General features: G+C 43.8%; 1 protein-coding gene across 1 annotated transcript in view; it reads right to left on the bottom strand.

Moving 5' to 3' along the window:
- Positions 1-235: 235 nt before the first annotated feature.
- Positions 236-25188, bottom strand: part of LOC137377434 (5-hydroxytryptamine receptor 2C-like) — a 48119-nt gene continuing 23166 nt past the window's right edge. The window contains exon 5 of the mRNA XM_068047012.1: positions 236-1056. Within this exon, the coding sequence (XP_067903113.1) occupies positions 236-1056 (821 nt within the window). The remainder of the gene's footprint in view (positions 1057-25188) is intronic.

Genomic DNA, 25188 nt, shown 5'->3' on the forward strand with positions numbered 1-25188 from the left:
CAGAAATATAGTTTTCGGGTAGCAATATTGTTTGAAATCTTTCAACCAAGCAATAAACATTTTCTGACCAATACATATATTCATTACAGTGATTTAATTGTGTTTGTGGCCTAATATTCTAGGCCCCATATTATGCACAGTTAATAGCCTAGTAAGGCTAGACCCCACATTACATGCAACTAATGGCCTAGTATGCTAGGCCACATACTAATAGCCAAGTATGCTAGGCCCAACATTACACACAGCTAACTTTTTCACTGATGATAATGCAATTGTCTATAGAAGACTCCATTGATCCTAGTGCTACATGTAGTCTTTCTTCAGGGACTTGCAATTCATTACTCACTGATTTATTTCCATTGTTGGTGGTAGTCATTTCCAAATTTCTCTCATATATTGCTGACGTGGAGGCAATGATTGTGAAGTGGTTTCTGGTTCTTCTGATACTGTAATGGCAACGAATATAGTGGGAAAAAGCTCGGCGGTAAGTTCCGTTAAAGAGTGTGTAAACTAGTGGATTGACACCAGATGAGGTATAACCAATCCAGACAAACACGTTGAGCAGCTCTCCAATGATGGCTTTATTGCAAGAATCCGTGCAGATAACAGACATGACATTAGTGATGAAGAACGGGCACCACATGACTACAAACAAAAAGAAGACAATTCCAAGAACCTTTGAAGCCCTCTGTTCATTGTTGATCGAATGCATGGTTCCTTTCCGGAAGAGCCTAGCTTCCTTATTCAAGGGTGGTTTTGGACTTATATCTGCCATGTCCGACCTTTGTATCACTGTTGCATTTTCTGCTAAGTTCTCCTTTTTAAAGACGTGCAAGCTTGCACACTTTTGTTTCTGGTCGCCTAAAAACACACTGATCTGTTTCTGCAGTGCCTGTACGGTCAGGCAATATGTGAAGATCATTATAATCAGTGGAACAAAGAATGCTACAAACGAACCCACAAGGACAAAGCTTTCCTCATTAATAACGCAGCTGTTGTCAATGAAAACCCTGGATTCATCTTGAATGCCGATAACGGGGATTGGCATCGATATGCCTGAAAGAAATAGTTTCAAAGTGATTATGAAATTGTAAAATACTCAAAACAAACTTACTTAAGTTAACCAGGGACAAAAAGGAGAATGGACATGCAACAACAAGAATGTGATAACAAGAAGATGTAGTTAAGCTCATCATGTTTGGTCCACCAGCCAGGTTCTACTTCATGATCTAATCTAACCATTTGTCACCGCATTTCTCCTTAAAATCACATCCTTGTGGAAACAGCTGGTTTGAATCCCTTTAAATCCTATTGGGACCACTAGTTACCTGGACACCTGTGACATTCCCCTTGTTCTTCACTTTTCCACTATTCTGCTGGCGCCCAATGGGATTTTTGACTAATAGAAATGAGTCCCACACCTTCCTTCCTGTTTTGCAGTGTTGGACTCCTTTATACAAGTGAACTGCTAGAATACCAATTGCTTGCTGCTGATGGCATACTGTCAACATAAAATTCCTTAAATAATAAGTATGTCTTAAATGGGAAGTCTAGACTGAGCACTTTATTTTTCCAAAGAAATTTCCAATTTCTTTAGAAGAAATCATTAGCCTTGTGAGTTTTTGATTGATAAATTTTGAAAAGAAAAACAACTTTCTTGCTGATATGGAAAATCTGTCCCGGCTACTCCAGTCTGCTGACCACATCAGCTGACAGGGTTTGCTGCATCAGCAATCGTGGGAGATACCTGTAAGCAATTGTGAAACCTGAGAAACAACATTAATAGTTGTGAGATCTGCATTCATAGGAATTGCTAAACTTAAAAATAGCCTCGGTCCATCTAGTTTGCTTTCTACCAGCATGATACAATGACTCTGGAGGTTTTGACTAATCACAGCAATCAATCAATTTCTCTAGAACAAACCTAGACATGAGGTGAGGAAAACACCCAGTGATGAAACCACAGGTCCAAAGTTCCTCCCAAGCACCTGACATATACCATGTCTCATATACTGGGTCCAAAAATATTCTCAGCCAGTATTATGGTTTCCTTGAGTCCTAGGACATTTGAATGACTCTCATTTATGTTTTAAGTGACTGACTGAGTGGGGGGGGGGGGGGGGGGGTGGGGGAGGGGTGCAGAGGTGGTGGGTGCAGTGTGCCGGGGACACCCAGTGGGAGGCCGAGGGAGGGGGAGGAGATTAGATTCCCTTAGCCATAGCAACAGAGCGAAGGGGACGGTGAGTCTTTCCCACTTTTCTTGGGGCTATCCAGTTTCCGCCAGGCGGAGACGCCTCAAAATTCAGCTCCACATTTCACACGTGTACACATAAAAACAGAATTTAAGACAGTCATAGTGCAACTCACTGATCATAGACATCCATTTGGAATCATTGCAATTGATCTTTTGATTCATTATATTTGTCTACTGTTTATTCTATTTACAATTTCCTCTTTTGGCCTATTGCATTTAAAAAGGAACAGCTCTTTTTAAATTCAGACATGAAATCTAAAGCTATCAGAGAAGGCATGCCACAATTTTTTACACTGGAAATTTTCATGAGGAATTTCCTCGTTTGTCAATGTAATTTTATTGGAAAATTGGTAGAATCCCTGGAAACCGTGTAAATTTCCCCTGAAGTTAAGCCAACCGATCAGAAGAACTCTCTGGGAAATTCTTGGTGATGTTTTTAAAAAAATGAATCTCACCATATTATTTTCTATTCACAGAATTTCACCTCTGTTATGGATCCATTTGAAAATTTGCAATCTGGAAGGCGTAACAAATATAGTAATATTCGTGCTATGTATTCATTTGCAGAAATATGGGATTGGCTCAAGTATACATAAAATGCAATCAATTTAAGAATAAAAGTTGAAATAAGCAGCAAAGCAAAAGGCTTTGTAAATAACATTAGTTACTCAATACTCTGTAATTTTAAAACTAGTGGTACTTCCTATTGAAGGAATATCTGTTCATTATTCTGATTATGAATGGTATGCCTGAGGTGTTTATAATTGATATGAAACTGGAAATACTCAGCAGACCAGGCAACATCTGTGGAGAGAGAAACAGAATTAATATGGGCTGCATTTTACTAGCTCGCCGCTGGTTTTGGCGGTGAGCTTCCAAAATGGTGGTCCGGCTGTGCGGACCGCCCGGTGTGGAGTTGCTGTGATATTGATTGCGGCGGCTCATTTAAATGGCTGGGATGAACCATACCCCACCCCCTCCTCCGTGGCGTGGTGGGGGTGTCCGGTGCCACTGCGCAGGCACTGCGCCATTTGTAAAGGGCTTCCAGCCCTTCAGTTTAATTTAAATTTTTAAAGTTACAGGAATTATAAATTTAAAGTGAAAATTTTAATAAAGGTTTCAAGCCCCTCTCCCTCCCCCTCCCATTGACTAAAAAACTTATTTACTTCCCCTCTCCCCCAAAAAACTTACCTTGACTTACCTTGCAATCCCAACCTTCCCCTCCCCCAAAGTTTATTACCTTTGACCTTCAACCTCTTTCCACCATTCCCTCCACCAATTGCAATAATTTTCCCTGCTCCCCCCTGCCCTGAAAACTTACCAGCTCCCCCCTCCCAAACAGTGTTCTGCCTCAGATCTCCAAATGGAGATCCAAAGGTGCGGGAGACCCGACAACCTAACTTAATATTGCAGTGGGATGGCTGACAGGAGCAGGTAGGTAATTAATTCATTAATTAACATTAATTTAAATATTTAGATCCTGCTCCTGTCACCGAGCAGCGGGGTGGGGTTGGGGGTGGGGGGAATCACGAGGCCTGGTTGCTGCCGGTAATATGGTACAGAGCCTTCCCGGCGTCGAGGCCCGTGGAGTGCCTCTCCCGGAGATATTTTCTGGGTCCCCCCGCCACAACCCCTGACGTCAGGGGCACGGTAAAATTCGCCCTAATATTTCAGGGTGATGACCTTTTGTCAATTCTGACAAAAGTTGAACAAACTGAAACATTGGCTGAATTTTAATGTTTTGATCCACTCACAGCGGGAAAGGACACAACATATGGAGGTCCAAAAGCTTGAGCTGCAAGTTTTGAAGTTGCTTTTTAACTGAGCCATGGCATTAGAATCTTGCTTTCAGGTTTCCAAACCAATTAGAGTGGGTGGAAGTGATGATGTCCCGTGCTTGACCATTGAATCTTCATTATTTAAAGGGACCCTGTGAGGGTCACAAGTGTCAAAAGAGAGACAGCTATTTGACAGATGGAGCGTCGATGAGGAAAGGTTGCTCCACGGTTCTCTGACACATCCCTGGACATCATGCTGCGGGCTGTAAAGGTCTGCAGGGAGATTCAGTTCCCAGTGGATGGGAAGAAGAATCCTGCCTCGGAGACCAAGCAGGTGTGGCTGGAAGTGGCAAAGGAGGTGAGCAGTGACAGCGTAGTGCCTTGCTCCTGGATACAGTGCCACAAGAGGTTCAATGACCTCAGCAGGGCAGGAACGGTGAGTTGCATGCCTCAGTCAAGGGCACACCCCCTTACTCTGACTGCCCCAGTCTTCTGTACATCATTCCTCAGACTAACACAGCTGCAGGTGCATCCATTCCTTCTTTTGAGGCACCTCCCCACATCCCCATCTGACCTGTCCTCACTGACACCTCATCTTATTGCCATATCATACCCATCCCTCAAAGTCACCCTCCATAAATGTTGTCCTTCCATCCTCTCAACACATACCATTTCTCACATTCATAACTCCATTCTTTCTTTTCTTGCAGGAGGATAGAGTGCAGAGCACCCGGGGGTGGTCCTTAGGCCTGCTGCATAGGAGGACACACTGGAGATAAGCAGAGTCTCATCATGTATGGGTATTTGAGATGGTGGGTGCAGGATGTTGCCACGGGCTTCGGGACCCTGATGTCGTGGCGAAATGGTGTTCGCGAGACTGCACTTGCTAGCAGTGGGATGAGCTCAGCTCTTTTCAGTTAAGGACGGTGGTCATTATGTAGATGCTCTGGCCCAATCAGAGGGCTGGCAGCTCTGTAGCCTCAGCAGCTCCAGAGTGGTGAGCACTGCTGAGGCAGTGGGGGACCGAATGGAAGCCTCAAAATGGAGCCGCCCTTGGAAGGGTAAGTTTTAAATTAAAGATCAGAGGCACAAACAGGCAGGCCCCTCCCGATGGCCCATTGGGGCCTCAGTGGGGAGTCACTCTGCTGCTGGCAAAATGCTGGCTACCCAAAGGAATCAACCCCAAGTGGGTTGTTAGTTATTTAAATTGGCTGCCAACCTCCATTCAGCAGGCAATGACTTTGCATCCAGGCCTGCCACTGGAAAATCTCCTTAGCAGCTGAATGCATCGGGAAGCTGTCCCGACATGGCTCCCTGCTATTTTTCTGGACTGCCTCCCCCCCCCACTCCCCCCACCTCCCAGCCCATCACCCCGGGGTCGGGGAAATCAGTGGGTATCAGTAAGAGGGATGGATTGTTGACTTTGGGAATGGTTTGTGCGGGGGCTGTGGGATGGGGGGTGGGTGGGAATGCACACTAGGTTCAACATTGATGTGCCAGATGACGGCATTGTCTCAGATTAGTTGAAGCATGCCTGACTTAGTCCGTCCCAGGGACCCCAGCAGGTAAGTGAGTGATTGCAGGTACCCTGGCCACATTGGGCTCCTTCTCCTCTTGTTGCTCCTCCTCTTCCTCCTCCTCCAAAGATGCAGAGCCGTCACCACTTTCCTCTTCCTGGGACTCCAGTCCTCTTTGCTGCATAATGTTGTGCAAGGTGCAGCACTTCACTACCATTCTGTTCAGCCCAAATCTGTCCAAGCACCTGAATTGCATCTTTAGCATCCTGATGCCTTTCTCAATGACCCCACTTCATGCAGCTTTGGTTGTAGCTTTCCTGAGCATCAGTGGTAGGGCTTGCCAGAGGGGTTATCAGCAATGTCCTTAGAATGTCGCCCTTGACTCCAAGCAGTCTGCTTGGAGTTGTAAATATCTGTGGGAGACTTGACTGGTGCAGGATGAAAGCATCATGGCAGCTTCCTGGGTATCTTGCACAGCCATGCATGATGATCTTTCGATGGTTGCAGAACATTGATGGAGTGGAATCCCTTTCGATTGATGAATATTGCTATTTGATCTTGGGATGCTTGTGTTTGCCACATGTGTGCAATCTATGACTCCCTGTACCTATGGAATCCAGTCAGAGCAGCAAATCTGACTGGCCTCTTACTGCGACTAGCCTCAACAGTAGTGAAGTGGATATAAGTAGCGGCCCTGGAAAACATGGCGCCTGACATCTATAAGATGCACTTGTCGTCAGCAGATTGTGAGATTCTACAGATATCACCAGTAGATCCCTGGAAAGAGCCAGAGGTGAAGAAATTCAGGGCTGTGGTGAGCTTGACTGCCACTGGCAATACGTGGCCACGTGTCAACAAGTCCACTTCTTCCAGGAGGCTGCAAATTTCAGTAATGACCTGACATGAAACTCTGAGCCTCCTGAGACACTGGTGCTCAACCATGCCCAGGGGGCTTATCCTCTGCCTATATACCCCATGATATGGGTACTGCCTTCTGTGTGTTGGAACTCTGTGTTCAACCCCTCTGTCCTGTGGAGCAGCAGGTGGTTGAGGAGAAGGCTGCTGGTGCTGCTCCTGCTGGTGTTGTTGCTGCTGCTCTTCTTCCTCGTCGGAGGTCCACGATGGAGCTGATAAGCAGCCCCCATGCAGCTGAGAAGGCTGACAGCTAGGAAGTGCAGATCAAAGGCAAGTCTCCAAGATAGCAGAAATGACCTCCAAAATATTGGAAATCATCTCCAAAGCAGTGAAAGCACACTCTCAGAACAAGTCCTGTGAACCAATGCCTTTCATGTAGGCAAGTAAGATTTCAGTATTTCTAGGCTTTTCAGCCTGTCAATTGCTTGACCCAGTCAATCTCCGCTATCTGCTCACCTTGTTTTATCTGGTGAGCTCCAGTAAGCTTGCGAAACCCGTGCGCTGACAGTTAAAGACAGAATCCAGGGTTAAAAATAGATACAATTGCCCTTTAGCATGTGTTATAGTCAAGTGAGGAGGGGTTGAAGGGCTTCCCTCTTTCTCCTCTCCTTTTTTAACCACAACAGGTTTAATTCTTTCTTAAAGTGGATGTACTGGCCAATTCAGTAGGTGTTTGATTACTTACTTGCTATGATCACAACAAGAACCAATTGGGCAGGTTTTCTTGAGTTAAACAGAGAAAGAGATTAACTTTATTGTGCCCAAACTGAACTAATGAAAATAATAAACCACATGACAACTTTCACTCTCACTCACACACACACACTCACACTAGAGGTTTACTCACACAAAAATGGGTTACAGAGTGGGGAAAGGTAGATTGGTTGAGTTACAGTCCATAGAAAAAAGGGGTATACAGTCCATGGGGTTTGGTAATTTAGCTGGCTTCTTGCTGAATTCAGTGGTCCTGAAGCTTTTAGTTTGAAGAGGTAGATGACTGGCTCGATGAGTCTCTTGGAGACAGTGATGTGGATGATTTCCTCCAAAGGGGTTTCTAATTGTAGCTGGAGTATGCAAAGGTGGTCAGTCAAAAGGCAGGAGTTGAAGCTTGCAAGCTGGAATGGAAAGAGAGAGAGAGGGACTCCTACTTGGGTCTGCACGTGTCAGAGTCCAGGTGCTTGTCCTAGCTGCTGCAGAGAAACAAAAGCTTAATACCATAGATGAGGAGGGGCTTGTCACATGACAGTCACTCAGTGATTCAAGCATAGTAGTTAGCAGTTTTCTTGCTAAAACAAGAAGAACAAGTAGTTCCCTTGAACTTCCTGGGCCTTGGTTCCCTCTGCCTAGGGAAGGTATTGTGTTGTTACTATCCACACAGAGTGTACATATGGTAGTTTAGTGTGTCAAGTAAATAAGGGTGATTCTGCTTTAGGCCCTCTCCAACAGCTCAGATAGGAAACAAGGTCCAACTCAGTATAAAAAATCACCAGCAAATAAATAACACTGTTAACAATGACCTCAAGGAGCAGTTACATTGTTATGTCAGTAGATTTGGTTATGACATTCCGCATTTTCTTGAACATCTGACTGATCTGTTGCAAAGAATCAAGACATCCAACAAACACGTTTATCTTCTGCAACAACAAAATGGGGAGATTAAAAAAGGAAATCCCTGAGCTAGAAGATGACAGCCACTGGTGGGACATAAATACCCCCTTGGATCAAGATTATTTCCCATGTCTTGGTGATTGTTCAGTTGGTGATAATTCTGATTATGGTGTGTGCCTTAGGACAAATCAGGGGAATGATAAAGAAAATGAGGGTTAGACAGGAAACCATGAAAGGATATGCCCTCATAAAGAGATAATGTATGAGGGATCAATGCCATCCCGCATTTCACCCTCACGGTGGTGACTGTAGGAATTAAAGGGTTAATCTCTGCCATGTTTTCTCTGTTGGATGAATCTATGTAAGTTATGGTCTGATGAAACTCACATGAGATGCCATGTTCGTTAAAGTAGAATGATTTTAAGTGATGTTGTGGTTCTGCTTGGGTATAGTTATACTTTGTATGTGTATCAATATATTAGATTCGAACTGAGTTACTGACTTTGTGTTTAGAATAATGTTGTTCAATGTGAAATGTATATCAGCATACTATAGTGGGTAGATGGTGGGAGACTGTGTTTACTGTCATGACAATAGCAGAAATAGCTTTGCTATGAGACTGGATGTCTTGAAAACTGCCCATTCTGCATTTCAATTAAGACAGACTCAGAGCCACAATAAGGGATAGATTTGTAGGCTCCACATCGATGATAATGTAAGTAAAGATATTCAGAGACCATTCAAGACTGGGATATTGATGGGGACAGCAAACATTCCCCATTGTGTGACAATGACTTGGGCCTGCAGTTTGCAGCGACAATGTACAGAGGTTAGGGTCATACCTGCTGTAATCTGACTAATCAAGAAGAGACAATGTATTGAAGTTGAGGTCATACCTGACCAATTAAAGGGTTAACGTGAACTGTAATATGGAAGGAAGGTACCCTCAGAGGGAACCATAAATGGCATGTGCTGGGACAATTCAAGAAGATACCAACCTACAGTCAACAGAACACCTCAAGAAAAAAGACTGCACCTCAGCAGCTTGGAAAGCAAGGACTGAAGACACCCTACACTCTGCTGTATAACTACTGCAGTTGGTTAAGTATTGCTTGTATATTCTTGCCATACTTAATAAACTCTCTATCTTGATTAAGATACCAGATTTTGTACCTTGTGGGTCAAAAGCTAATCAACATCCTACCTAAACACACAAAAATCTTATCATCTCCACCTCACAGGCCTTGCAATGTAAGATATAGTGTTGCACATTAGGTGGCCATATTAAGCTGCTCGCAAAGTCATCTTTTATCTGTTCTTTTTAAAATTTCCTAAAAAAATATATAAATTCAGATCTCCAGTAGGTGGATTCAAGAAAATTATCAATCAGCAAAGCAAGTTGGCGTGACACCTCCCCACCACGTGAAATGAAATGTGACGAGAGAAGCATTTCATTATGAAGTCGCAAATTAAAAAGAACTGTACACACGTACTCTTCAGTCTCACTGTCATCGCCATACTCTGGTTCAGTTTTTTTTATATCCGGGATGGTTCTGTGCTCAGCTAAACCCGAGTTAAAGAGTCAGCTATCACATTGTTTTTACCTGAAATGTGGATAATCTTTAGGTGGTAAGATTGCAGAAGCAGGCTTCAACAAAAAAGCCTTGCGTTATGGCTTTTGAATTTCTCTAGCAGGGTCAAAGGATTGTGGTCAGTATAAGCTATGGTCTCTCTATATCCATTTTGGTCATATACCTCAAAATGTTTGAGAGCCAGCAACAATCCCAGGGCTTCCTTCTCCACAGTATCTTCTTTGATGTTTGTTTAATTTTTTGGAGAAATACCCAATTGGTCTTCCAATGTCTAACTAATCAACTTACAGCTGGATGGCCCCTACCCTTAGGTCACTATCATCCACTGCCACTTTAAATGGTTTGTTAAAGTTTGGAGCTGCCAGCACCGATTCGTTGGTTAAGATAGCTTTCAGCTTCTCAAAAGCTGTTTGGTACCTCCCTGACCACACTCCCTTTGCTTTTTTCTGTAATAAGTCTGTCAATGAGGCGGTTATAGGGCTGAAGTTTGGGACAAACTTGTGGTAAAACCCACACATCCCCAAAAATCACATTATTTCCCGTTTGGTCGTGGGGATGGGAAAATCTATCAGCGCCTGCACCTTTGCTTCTCTGGGCTACACTTGCCCTTGGCCCACAATATACCCTAGGTAGGTTACTTCAGCTTTAGCAAACTTGCTCTTTGCAAGATCTACTATGAGATCAGCCGACTGTAATCTTCAGAAGAGGGCTTCTAACTGGTCTAGGTGGTCCCCCCAGGTGTCACTGTACACTAACAGATCATCCAGGTACACTACACAGTTGGGTAGGCCAGCCACTACCTGGTTCATTAGCCTTTGGAATGTGACTGAGGCATTTCTTAATCCAAAAGGCATTACCTGGCACTGGAATAAGCCATCTGGGGTGACAAAAGCCGAGATCTATTTAGCTCAGGTAGCTAAGGGAATCTGCCAGTGCCTTTTTAACAAGTCTATTTTGTCGTTTGGTAGTGCAGAACTTGAGTATTGCTGAAAATAGACATTTTGTCGAAGCTTTTTGTCTTGCACTCATCAGGACAATTTGCAAGAATACCAATGTAAGGGAAACAATAAATTTAAACTATATGAGAAGAGGGTGATGATTGGTTGGTAAGTGGACTCTGATTGGTAGAGGTGTTACTATGGAGAATGCACCAGTTTATGGTGACTGACAGTTAACTGCCAAGCTTTGTTTGAAATTTAAACCAGGCAGCTTGGCTCTGATTGGTCAAGACATTGCCCTGAGGAATGAACCAGCAAATGGCAGTCACTTTTTTGTTTAGCTGAAACAGGTGCAATGTGTGTATATGTTCTTTCTGTCTGCAGAGAACAGGGTGCCGTGCAACGGGCAAGGTACAGGCCGTATCCAGCCAGCCCCTGCTTTCAAAACACAAATCAGTGTCCAACATTCGATGTGATTCCGTGATTGGACAACATTTGCTAAATAATCCTCAGTGTGCTAAGAATTACGCTGACAATCAATTTAAGATTGTCAGTCGGGCTAGCAGTGTAGCGCATTTGCGTGTACTGGAAGCTACATATATTACTGCACAGGGCCCTGTTCTTTGTAGACAGAAAGAACATGCATTAATCTCTCCGTAATCAATGTAGAGCCTTGTTGAGCCATTGGGTTTGGGCAACAGCACAACTGGGGAACTCCAACTGCTCCATCCGGGCTCAATCAGTTTGTGCTCCAGCATGCACTGAATTTCCCACCCGAACCTGGATCAGTTTCCTGGGACCTAGATGACAGGGATTTTGTTTTATGGGAAGGGTCTCTCCTACATCCACATTGTGTAGGGTTAGGGTTATGCACCCTGGATTGTCCCTGCAGATCCCTTTAAATGCTGTGAGCAGCCTTGTTAGGTCTCCTCTCTATTCTGCATTTAAATAGCAGAGTACAGCATTTAATTTCCCTAACATTTCAGTGTTAGCTAACTGGACGGTCGGCATTTTGATTTGGGAATCCTCCCAGCCTCTCTCTAACTCATCCTCATTGGCCCTTTCACCCTCCTCTTTCCTGACTGCCACAGACTTGTGCTTCTTTGTCCCCTTCCTAGCTCTAATACTGTTTTAACAAATAGATATGGCACAGCCTTTGCTTTTTCCTACGATCTGGGGTGTCAATTATATAATTCACCTTGCTAATTCGCTTTATTACTCTGTACGGGCCACTGAACCGGGCTTTCAACAATTGTTCCTGTATTGGTAATAGCACTAACACATGGTCTCCGGGCTGAAATGTTCTGGCCTTGGCATGTTTATCCACCTGCATTTTCATAGCTGTCTGGGAGACTTTTAGGTGTTCCAGAGCCACCACAAAGGCTCTTGTGAGCTAGATTAGATGCAGTCCAACAGGGAAGATTCGACCTTGGGTCTCAAAAACCTCTCCTTGATTAGTTTTAGAGGACCTCTCACCTCGTGTCCATAAACTAATTCAAAGGGACTAAAGCTAGTGGACTCATTGGGTGAGTCTCTGGTAGCAAACAGAAGAAATCCCAGCCCTTTGTCCCAGTCATGGGGGTACTCACAGCAGTTTATTCCCTGATCATTGTCTTTAGGGTCTGGTGGTATTGCTCCAAAGCCCCTTGTGACTGTGGGTGGTAGGCTGAGGACTTTAGCTGGGTTATGCACAGGTTACCCGTGACCTTTGAAAAATATTGGACATAAAATTTGTGCCTTGATCTGACTGGATCTCAGCAGGCAACCCGTATCGGGTGAAGAATTGGGTTAGCTCCTCCACCACTACCTTGGCAGAGATAGTTCTTCGAAGGATAACCTCTGGAAATCGGGTAGCCTCATCCATAATAGTGAAAAGATACTGGTAGTGTTTCGAGTTTCTTTGTATGCAACACAATGAGGTACATGGATTCTAGTTCCTTGAAGATCTCTAGAAGCTAAATCAGTGCATACAATAAAGAGCAAACTATATACAGAACCTTTGTCTAGGGTGTTGCTGTGCAGAGTGACTATGGCTTCTAGTCACATGACTACATCCTGGTACTTAGCTCATTAGCATACTGAGTTCTTAAAGGGACATCACTCTTAAAGTGATCATACAACATCCATTCTTTCCAAAGATGTCTCGTATGCTACAAGTGAAAACACATAAAATTGGATAATATCAAAATTAGTTATACAGGGAGAGAGATTATAACATTTTCAAGTATAAAGACAAGCATTGTGAAATTTATGATTGCAGAAGCTTAAGGATCCATATATCGTTTTGGTGGTTTGACATCTCTTCCAGATCTTATTATGGTATAACTTTCTGGAGATGTGAATTTCACTTGGCTGTTCTTGGCTTGCAGATGTGTTGTCAATGTGTTGGTTGTTGGCCTGTTGTTCCTCATTGTCGGAGTTTGTTCCTTCTGAGTCCGCTGTACGCAATTGGAGTACTGCACACTTCTCTTAATTGGTTTCAGTTCCTCCTCAACACTGCTTCGTTAGATGTTGTAACTTGTAAGACATCGGCTCACTGCATACTTTGGATACCTCTGCAGGTAACCATGTTCTCATTGTGGGGTGTATGACCCTGAACTTTTGTCCTATGTGTAGTTGAGGTAGTTCCGCCCCTGCATGTCGGTTATGCACCATCTTCATTCTCCCTTGTTTTTTGAGCAGTGTCTCCTGCATCTCGGAGAATTTGGACAGATGATGGCTTGGCAGAGTCGTCCGCACTTGTCTGCCAAACATGATCTCTGCTGGTGACGGTAAGCTCATATCCAATAGTGTAGCTTTAAGGTGTAACATGGCAACACAAAAATCTTGTTTTGTTGTCCTACACTTCAGGATAAGTGATTTGACTGTGCGAACCATTTGCTCGGCAAGACCATTAAATCTAGGGTAATGTGGTGAGGATGTCACATGGTTTATGCTCTATATGGCACACATATCCCTGAAAGGTCTGCCCATATACTGTGGCCCATTGTCAGACATAATTTCTGCAGGTGCACTGAACAGACTGAATATGGCACTCAATGTGTCTGTGACGATCGCGATTGAAGTGTCTTTTACTTGTCTGACAATTGGAAATTTGGAGAAATAATCGGTGACTAAGATAAAATAATCTCCATTCACGGAAAATAGTTCAGTGGCGATTTTGGACCAAGGGACTGATGGAACCTTGTGAGGGTTCTTTACATTGTTGTGGCTGGTGGCTCTGGCATGCCTTACACATCCTCACTGACTTTTTGATGTCACCGCTGACCCTTGGCCAATAAACAGTGTCTCGTGCCAATCGTCTCATTCACTCTATGCCCAAATGACCTTGGTGAAGTTGTGACAAGACGTCCTGTCAGAGAGCTTTGGGCACAATCTCTTGTTTTCCCTTGAAGGTTATGCCTCTCGCGATACCAAGTTCATCTCTAGAAGCCAAAAGCATCTGAGGGTTTCTGGCACCTATTTTATCATATCAGGCCATCCTTCTATGATGCCTCTCCACAGTGTCTTCAGTTGTGGGTCATTGACTGTTTTTGATTGTAGTTGGTCACATTTGTGCTGACCAAAATGCAATAAATCGATTTTGAGCACATCCTCCACCTCGATGTCCATGCTGTCTACTTGTAGATCCAGTGGGACGTCTGCCTTCTTGTTCGGGTTAGGCAATCTGCTCAGCAGATTGAGGTGACCATTTTGGTACCTGGTTTGTAGTAGACATCGAATCGTATCCCTGTACTTTCACTAAGAGTCGCTGTAGTCGAGGTGATGTGCTTGCCAATGGTTTGCGCCAGATCATCTTCAGTGGTTTGTGGTCAGTTTCCACAGTGAACTGCTTACTGAACCTTGTGATCCCAAACACCAGAGGAAATGTTTCACGCTCTATGTTTGAGTGATTGAATTGGGCTGAGGAAAAACATTTGGATCCAAATGCAATTGGTTTGCCATCCTGCAGGATGCATGCTCCTAACCCTTTCTGTGAGGCATCGACTTCCAGGATTGACTTCTTCCTTGGATCATAGTACTGCAGGGTCCAGGTTTCTGCTGACAATGCTTGTTTGAGAGACTCAAACATATACTGATGGTCCTCCTGCCATACATATGGTACAGCTTTCTTTAAGAGCTCTCTCAGTGATGATGCTTTGTCAGAAAAATTTGGAATGTATGGTGCCAAGATATCTCTGTAGATCTTCCTTGTCTTGTGGAGTAGGCATATACTTTACATGTTCGACTTTGCCTGTGATAGGACGGATTCCGCAACCTGTATTGATGGAGCCAAAGAAATTGATCTGACTTACATTCACCTGGCACTTCTTGCTGTTAAAACGAAGAGTTACTGCCATCCATGAATGAAAATTTCAATCATGCTCTTCTTTGGTTTTGCCCATTACCGCAGTATCATCGACGACGCATATACATTCAGGCACACTTTCTATAATTCTGTCCATATGCTGCTGAAACAGATCTTGACTGACAGAGTAGTCTCTGGAAGCAATATCTTCCAAATAATGTCCTGGAGGTGGTGACTTCCTGAGATTCCTTAGCTAGGTGTACTGACCAATATCCATGTTTAGCATACAACTTGGAGAAGAATTTGCCTCCTGTGAACCTGCGATTCAATTCCTCTAGTGTTGGAACCTTGTGGGGGCATCTCTTTGGGGAGAGGTTTAGCTGCCTTGGATTTAGACATATCCTGATTGCTTCATCCTTCTTTAACACATACATAATTGAGCTGTACCCCAGTCTGTGTGATGATGCAAACGATGGATGATGCCATCACGTTCCATGTCATCCAACTTGCGCTTAAGCCTTTCTTGTATGTGCACGCTGCACTTTCTGGGCAGGTTGATTGATAGAATTGCATCCTCTCTGAGGTACAGTATGGCATCGCCTTTAAAATCTCCTATGGCGTTGAACCTATCTGGGTACATTTGTTGTAAGTCCTGAACCAAATCAATATGGGTACCCTTGGTCTCTTCTGCTGTAATGGGTACCTTGGTGACCTCATGGATAGTCATGATGTTGAGGTCCTTACACGCTGGTAGTCCATGCCGACTTTCCATCGCTGCATTGCATTGTCAGTGTGCCACTGCAAGGGATGAGTGACCCATTGTGTGCAGTTAACTTCGCAGTTGTCAGTTGTATCATTAATTTCCAACAACCCAGGTACATATCCTTCAGGATTCAGACTGGTAGGATATTTGCACTATCTCCCCTGTCAATCTTAGACCTGAGTGTGTGTTTGCCAAATTTCTTTGGCACATAATATTAATAGCAGCAAAAGCTTCCAGTTGTTTGACTTCATCAACACAATGGGCTTGGCAGCGAGCTTCAAAAATGGCTGCCGCGATCTCAAATGCAGCGGCTCATTTAAATAGCCGGGGCAGGCCACCCTCCCCCAATCACGTGGAGGGGACGCGCTGTCCATCCCTGGCATTAGCGTCAGCTGCCTGATGCCATTTTTAAAGGGCTGTCAGCCCTACCGGCTTTTTTAAATATTTAAAGATACATGGCATAAAATTAAATCAATACATTTATTTTAACCATTTCCTCCCCCCCCCCATACCAATTAAATTAATTATTTACTCACCCCCCCCCCCAAAACACTTAGCTTTACCATCTGACTTCCCCCCACGAACTTCAAACTCCAACCCTTTCCACCATCCCCTATACCCTTGACGTTAATTTGACCTCCTCCCCCCCGCCCCACCAGAGTTGTGCCTCGTTTCCCTGGGTGGAGATCCGAAGGAGCTGCAGTGCCGGCCGCCGGGATGAAGACCACAGCAGGCGTGTAAGATCCCAGATGAGTGCATATTAATTTATTAATTTCATTCATTTGCATATGTTAATTCATGTCCTGTCACCCAGTGATGGGGAGGCCACACACAGCGCCTTGCCGCCGCCGGGAGGATCGGGCTGGGCCCTGCTGGCATCGAGGGCCATGGCGGGCCTCATCCGAGGCCACCTTCAGGCCCCTCCCCCCGCCACAGATCCTGACATTGAGGGCTCCTTAAAATCCAGCCCAATGTGTCAGGTTCACAACGTGAAACGCCTGTATGTCTTCTGGCTGAGAATTGCTCCACTCTGAGTCTTGCCTCAGGTCTGTTTTGCTGTGGACTTTGTGTATCGGCTTGCATTTACACAGGTCTCTGGTGCTCTCCTTGCTGCTGTTGCCCTGTTGCTGCACCTGTCTTCTGTTTGTGTCCTTTTGTGACTTCTGTCTGCGTCTTTGGAGCCAAATTTCTTGCATAGGTGGGCCCAGTGTCCTTTTCACTGCACACCTTGCACAGATCTTGAAATGCAGGACAACTTTGTGGTGAGTGGGACAAACCACACTTACAACACAGCTCGCTTACGTTTTGTGACCTGGTTACCGTGCTGATACTGTCGGCTGCACCTAGTGCTTGCAGATGCTGTTGTCCAGCTACGATGGCTTCATATTTCCTGCCATCTTCTAGCAGCATATCAATGCTGTGACCTTTCCTTTTCCCAAGAGGTCTTTTTGAAACACTTCAATGGGTATTGAGACAATCACCAGCTCCATTATTTGCTTCAACAACTCAGTTTTTGAAAAATTGCATTCATTGCCCTTACTACACATCTACTGATAAACTGATCTATTGATTCCTGTGGCTGTTGCCTGTACGACATCAATTCCAGGTGATGAATTCTAAAATTCACTCTTACCTGAAGCTGAACTTCTAGCACTTTCCATATCTTTGTGGGATCTTTCTGGTCCTCTTCAGATAAGCCAGCGATATTGATTCTGTGTAACGCCTCATTTCCAACTGCTATCATTATTTTCATAGCCGGCTTTTCTGGTTCGACAATCGCTTGGTCTACGAAGCATTACTGCATTCTTTGTTTGAAAAGTTTGAAGTCGAATAGGATATCAACGGCCTTTCAGGTCATGCTGGGAAATTTGATATCCATCCTTCTAATGTTCTTTTGCTTTCTGCTCTATATTTAACTTTGTTCAATGCTGTGTGTGCCTTCAGCATTGTACTTATTATGATTTTTCTATTTGTAGTTTAAAACTTGTTTTAAAACTTGTTCTATTAACTCTGCACTGTTCCCCCTTTAAGAAATTCTTTTTTTCAGGCTAGCTGCTTTGACAGAGTGTAAAAAGGTGCTTGATAATGTTCTCTGTGTTTTCCTTTCAGCACTTTGCTTGTATGTTTATGCAGATATTCAAAAGGCAGTTCAAGGGTTTTCCCCTTTGCGTTTTTTTCAAGTTTATTTATCTTACTCATACTTGACTGGTTTATTGATACTTTTAGCTTGACTGCTTTAATGGAGACTCTGCTGTGTTCAGGAGTTTCCCATGCTATTTGTTTACTATCAGACTTTGTTTATTTTTAAGTTCACACTTTTTTCAGGATTTTCTCCTTTTTTTACTCTTGCTCACACGGAGCCTTTAGAAAATGATTTTTTAAAAACTGTTTAATGGCTTTTTTAACCAGGATTTCTTGATCATCGGCACATTGATTCACCCGATGGCTTGCCTTTCAGCCACGCTTTCATTCTACAGAGCTTTTCTCAGCCTTCTAAGGTATGTAGCTTTCTTTCACTCTTTTCATGTATTTGTTTTAAAGTTTCTTCACTTTTGCTGTTTTACCCATGGTCTTTGAGCTTATATTTTATCTTTTCACCACCACTGCCACCATATCATAAGTTTCTTAGTGTTATCTTAAGAAACACAATGAGGTATGTGGATTCCAATTCCTTGAAGGTCTCTAGAAGGTTTTTTAACAGCTAAATTAATACATATAGTACAGAGCAAACTATATGCAGAACCTTTCTCCAGGGTGCTGCTGTGCACAATGACCATGGCTTTTAGTCACATGACTACTTCCTGGTACTTAGCTCATTAGCATACTGAGTTCTGAAAGGGGCATCACTCTGAAAGTGATCATACAATAGGCAGCCCTCTTTTGTTTTCATCAGGGGCCCCATGCAATCTACCAGCACTGGACTGAACGGTTCCCCAAAAGCTGGTATGGGAATTAGGGGTGCAGGTTTTATTGCAGGTTGTGGCTTCCCCACAACCTGGCACGTGTGACAAGGCTTACAGGACTCTACCACATCCTTGTGGAGTTGTGGCCAGTGAAGGTTCTGTCTTATGCAGACTTGGGTTTTTCTGATACTGACATGTCCAGCCATTGGAATCTCATGGACTATTCTCAATATTTCCCTACGGTACCTCGGCGGCACCATTAGCTGGTGTATCACTGTCCACTCTTTGTCTGCAGGTCTGTGAGGAGGTCTCCACTTCCTCATCAGCACCTCATCCTTTAAATAGTAGCACTCTGGAACTCCCTCTGCTTCAGCTTCAGTTTGGGCAGCCTGTGCTAACTTTTTTAACCCTGGGTCGGCTTGCTGAACCTCGACCAAGGAAGACCTGTTTAACCCAACCTTTAGGTCCTTTAACTTCCCAAAGAAGGTTTCAGATAACCAGACAGTAAGGGATCATCTTCCTGCAGTGCCAGTTCAGCCTCTTCTGATGGAGCTTGTTTAGCCATGGACAGGGTCACCAGACAGTCAGGAAAATTGCCAGGGACCTTTTCAAGTAACTGCTGTGTCTCCCTGACCTCTTTTGGTCTCTCTAAAACCACTGCAGAAGCTACCACCTTTGCCCCCGCCAGATCATTACCCAGGAGCAAGTCGACCCTGTTCACAGGTAAACTAGGGACAATCCCCATGGTTATTGCTCCTGAAACAAGGTCGCACTCCAGGTCCACCCGGTATAAAGGTATAGGCATATACTGTCCTCTGATAACGTTTACTCGCACTCTCACATTCAATGCACTCTCTGAAGGAAAGGTCATGCCTTTACCCAGCAAAAAGGATTGGGTGGTCCCTGTATCCCTAAGCATAACTATGGGCTTTCTCGCCTCACTCGAGGGATATGGGGTCACTTTTCCTCTGGACATAAAATCTTGATAACTTTCAGGGATTTTGTTAAGTTTTCCCGCACTCACAGCGGTATGTTTACAGGGTTTTATTGCTGCAGTTAAAGCCACAGCCTGGTCTGCTGTACTTTCCATCAGAGCCCCTTTTCCTGCACTGGTCTGGTGTACCTTGACTAAACATATGGGTTTTCCCTGTAACTTCCAGCAGTCAGCTCGAAGGTGACCTGCCTTGTTACAGTGGAAACATACAGGCTTCTGGGCATCACTCCTGTTCTCAGCACCTTCCTTTCTGGCCTAAGGAGGGCTCCCTGTGTGTCCAGCTTTCCCTTCTCACTCATGGCTGTTCATCCTCCTATCACTCTCCTACCTTCTATCCTTTTCAGGTTTTTGGAAGTGATTAAGGAAGGGTTTTTCTTGGGGCAAAGGCTTGTGAATAAGTATATAATCATCAGCCAGGATTACTGCCTGCCTTGTCTTTGAACCTTTTGTTCCTCCATGTGGTTTTTTTTATGGAAAGAGGAAGCGAGTTATTGAAATCCTCGAACAGGACTCTGAGGTTTTCATAGGTGGACCCTATCTTAAGTGCTACTATCCATCGGTCGAAAGCAAGTTGCTTAACCCTTTCAAAGTTTGTTCTGGCTGCTTTTGGAGAGTTTGGTACTTTTGATGGTATTCCTCCGGTATTAGCTCCTATGCACTCAGGACAGCAGTTTTAGTCATCTCATAATCTGATGAACTCTTATCATAAACCTCATGGGCTTTTCCTGTTAGTTTGCTTTGCAACAACCGTGTCCAGCTGTCTACTGGCCACTGCAACTGTTTTGCAAGCTTTCCAAAAGAGATGAAAATTCTTCCACATCCTCCTCATTGAACTTTGGTATCAATTGGGAGAACTTTAAGAGCTCAGTACTTGGTCCTGAGCTGGGGTGCCTTCACTGGGTCACATTGAGTTTTCCCCTGAATAGTTCGAGCTGCCTTAACTTGAATTCCCTCTCTTCCTTCTGTTTTTGGAATTCTCTGTCTTCTTCTTGGAATTCTATTTCTAATCTCCTCTGTCCTATTTGTATCTTAGCTAATGTTACTCTAAATGTTTCAAAAGGTTGCAAGACCAGGCAGGCAGTAATCCTGGCTGATGATTATATGCCTGTCTCCAGCTCTTCAGTGTCAATTTTAAAATGGTTGGCCACAAGTTTTAGCATTTTGGGCTTCCTAGCCTTTGGACAGATAGTAATCTTTAACTGCTCAGCTACATTCCTCCACTCTTCAACAGATAGGGCTTTTAACCTGGCCCAAGTTACTTAACTGTTCTAGGAAGGTACTGGCCTCAAATGTGGACATTTTAGTACTCTAGCACTAAAAATCACAACAAAACCTGTATTGAAATTTTTAAATTTTTGCCAGGGATCAGTTAGGTTTCCCACTTCCAATTTCTCGTTTATCTTTAGGTTTAATCCTAGACAAGCCCCCAAAATTCTGTCACAGTCAAGTGAGGAGGGGTCAAAGGGCTTCCCTCTTTCCCCTCTCCTTGTTTGACCACAACAGATTTAATTCTTTCTTAAAGTGAATGTACTGGCCAATTCAGTAGGTGTTTGATTACTTACTTGCTATAATCATAACAAGAACCAATTGGACAGGTTTTCTTGAGTTAAACAAAGAAAGAGGGTAAATATATTCTACCGAACTAATGAAAATAATAAACTACACGCTGACCTTCACTCACACACACACACACACACACTAGAGGTTTACACACACGCAAATAGGTTGCAGAGTGAGGAAAGATAGATTGGTTGAGTTAGAGTCCATAGACAAAAGGGGTATACAGTCTGTGACATTTGGTGATTCGACTGGCTTCAAACTGAATTCAGTGGTCCTAAGGCTTTTAGTTTGAAGAGGTAGATGACTGACTCGGTGGGTCTCTTGGAGACAGCGATGCAGATGATTTCCTCCAATGGGATTCCTGATTGTAGCCGGAGTATGCAAAGGTGGTCAGATAACAGGCAGGATTTGAAGCTTGCAAGCTGGAATGGAGTCCCCAGAGGCTTCTCCTAGCTTCTGCAGAGAAATAAAGCTTAAAACCATAGATGGCGGGGGTGGTGGTGGGGGGGGGGGGGGGCGGGGGGTGCTTGTCACATGTCAGTCACTCATTGATTCAAACATAGTAGTTATCAGTATTCCTTTTTGCTAAAAGGAAAAGAAAAGGCAATTCCCTTAAACTTCCTGGGACATGGTTATTGCTGACACTTTGGGTTGGATTTTATAAGCTCGCCAGCGAGATTGGACTGTACGTTGCAGAGGCCATTTCATTTAAATATTTAAAGATATAGTTAATTAAAATGGATTGAAAAAAAATGAAAGAAAGTTTTCTAGCCCCTTTCCCACGCCCCAATAACCAAACAAATCATCCCTTTCCCTCTCCCCCCGCAAAATACTTACCTTGTGCACCTGACCTCCCTCCCCATCACAGTTTGTAAACTATATACTGTACCCCTTCCCATCATCTCCTGCACCAATCGGAGGAGGTTGACCCCGCTTCACGCCCCTTGCCCCGCACTGAGATACTCCCCACCAGTGTCCTGCATCGGATCCCTGGACAGGTATCCGAAGGCACGGGAGTACTGGAGTGGTAAGTACTTAATTAATTGATTTAAATAAATTAACATATTCAGAATTGGCTCCCGTCGCCGAGTGGTGGGGGGGGGGGGAGGGGGTCTGCCATGTGGCCTTTCCGCCATCGGCAATATTGGGCCTGGCCTTCCCAGCATCGAGGCCGTGGCGAGCCTCTGCCGGAGGCATTTTCCAGCCCCCGTGCGCCATGACCCTCAACGTCGGGGGGGGCCTGTAAAATCCAGCCCGTTGTCTCCCTCCTCACAGGCTTTACAATGTAAGATACAGTGTTGCAAATTAGGTGGCCATCTTAAGCCGCTAGCAAAGTCATCTTTTATCTGATCTTGCTTAAATTTCTTTAAAAAAATTAAATTCAGATCTCCAGTCAGTGGATTAAAGAAAATTATCATTCAACAAAGCAAGTTGGCATGACACATGTAAGTTTATAGTGGACCCGTCTGTCCTCCAGGGAATTCCTGTGTACTACAAAGCACAATGAGTTAAATATGGATGTTGGTGGGTTCCTGCCAGCTTCCTGACACACAGGCACTTTTTTTTAAACCTGCCACACTCACCAACCCCTGCCCACTCTGCCAGGTTAAAATTCTCCCGTTAACTCTGTTACTCTCTCTGCACGACATGCTGAGTATTTTCATAATTTTCTGTTTTTATTTCAGATTTACAGCATCTGCAGTATTTTGCTTTTATGTTTTTAGTTATTCTGAACTATGGAAACATGAGAATGAGTTATGCCTCCGTAATTTACTTCAACGGGCAACTGCATCATTCAAGATACAGTTTCACAGGTTAAGAAAGAACTTACAGTTATACAGCACATTTCATCACCTTGGGATGTCCCAAAGTGCTTTACAACCAAAAAGTGCTTTTGAAGTGTACTCACTGTTGAAAATTAGGGAAACATGGCAGCTATTTTGTGCATTAAAAATAGAAACATGTTGAATATTCTTCAACCCTAATTTCTCTTACTTACAAATACTGACATTTCCTATAGTACTCCCTACATAATACATTGTATTTACAGCATAGAAACAAGCCATTTGATGCAACAGACCGATGCCAGTGTTTGTGTTCCACATGAGCCTCCTTCCATGTTACTTCATCCCACCCTATTAACATATCCTCCTATTCCTTTCTCCCTTAGCTACTGGTCTAGCTTCCTTTCAAATGATTCTATGCTATTCACCTCAACCACTCTCTGAGTAAAGAAATTTCTCCTACGCTCTACCAAACATGCTTGAGTTAATGGTGGAAGTTGGCAGGTTGCTGCCAGCTTCCCGGCATGCTGGTATGTTTTGCTCTTTTAAACTGCCACACACACCAACACCTGCCTATCCTGGCACTTTTCCCCTAGAATCCCAATTGGATTTAGTCGTGACTATCTTACATTTATGGCCCCTAGTTTTGGACTGTCTCACAAATAAAACAGCTTCTCTTCATCTACCCAATTGAACCCCTTCATAATTTTAAAGACCTGTCAGGTTATCTCTCAACCTTTTATTTTCCAGAGAAAAGAGCCCCAGCTTATCTTCCCTTACAGTTATCGCCTCTTTTTCTGATATTAATGTTGTAAATCTTTTTTTACACCTTCTCCTTTATATCCTTTTCATAAAATAGAGGCCAGAATTGAGCAGAGTGTGGCCTAATCAAGATTCTATATAAGTTTAACGTAACGTCTCTGCATTTCAATTCTCTGGGATCAATTTTAACTCTGTGCAATTGAATGGGTCTTGAGTGAGTTAAAATCTTGCCCATCCTCTGGAAGTGAACCTCAGAGCTTCATTTGCACTTTTTACGACTTTGTTAACCTGCATGGCTACTGTTAATGATTTGTGAATCTGTACCCAGTTTGGAGACAAATGGCACCTTTCATTATTTTCAACTCCATCCCAGTATTTTGTGGCACAGCTTTCCGAATCTAATGTTGGAAGGTGCTTGTGAAAGTATTATCAAATTGGCAGGCTCGTAAATCGGGGAGTCAGGTCGGGGCTTTCAGCTCTCAGTTCATCTGCTAATGACTTCCTGTCTATTAAAACGTAAGGGGATGGAGTAGAGAATCATGGGCTTTCAAAAACTGGCAAGAAAATCCCGGTCCATATTAGGGGGCATGAAAGGCCAGAGAGAAGATTTTAACTACTGGGTGGCAGGCCAGAGGAGGGAATGCATGATCAGGGTGCCTGTCCCCACCCCTGGAGTAAGGAGACTCCATTCCTTTTTGAGGGCAGGGCCTCATTAACATATGACCAGATTGCCCCATTTTGAGGGTGGGGCCTCATTAACATATGACCAGATTGCCCCATTTTGAGGGTGGGGCCTCATTAACATATGACCAGATTGCCAGCTCCTCCTGGCTCCACAACAATAATTTTAGAAATACCTTTTTGGCACCTGCTCCTCTTGACTGCCATATTTAACTGAGCTAGGAAATGGGTAGAACAAGCCACGGCAATTCAGCATTTGAGATTTGTTCCCTTCCTGTGGGAAAGTATCTCATCTCCACTCTGCATCTTCCTCAGTTACATGATCAACAGTGGAACTTTAACAATATATTTTGTAAGTTACATGTGAGATATGTTGTCAAGTTAGAAGTTGAAATTGTATCAAATCCTAGAACTTTGTGATAAATATTGAAATTAAAATTATATGAAGGCTAAATAGAATTTCCCCCTCATAGTTTTCTTTCTTGCTCTGAAGTTAGTAACTCATGCTTGAATATCCTTTACCACTTATACCTCACACAAGTAACCATTCTTCACGTCTTATGTTAGACAATGAGTGCCAACAGGCCAGGATATGAAGCCATCATGTCTTGTTCTCACCAGACATCCACATGTGCCCATTTCCCAGCGCAGGTCACTGGGTAGTGGTCAGGGGTGGGAAAGCCATATAATTTCAACTCCCTAGTCCAGTGGTATCAAGATCAATTTTAGTACTCCAGATGTTGCCCAGCTGAGATAAGCAAAATTAGAATAGAACAAGGATCAAACCTTAATGTTCTGGTTTTATGCCTTACAACTGGGCAGTAGCTTTCCCAGACCGTAGCTGTAAATGT

This window comes from Heterodontus francisci, chromosome 15, assembly GCF_036365525.1.
Source record: "Heterodontus francisci isolate sHetFra1 chromosome 15, sHetFra1.hap1, whole genome shotgun sequence".
NCBI lineage: Eukaryota > Metazoa > Chordata > Chondrichthyes > Heterodontiformes > Heterodontidae > Heterodontus > Heterodontus francisci.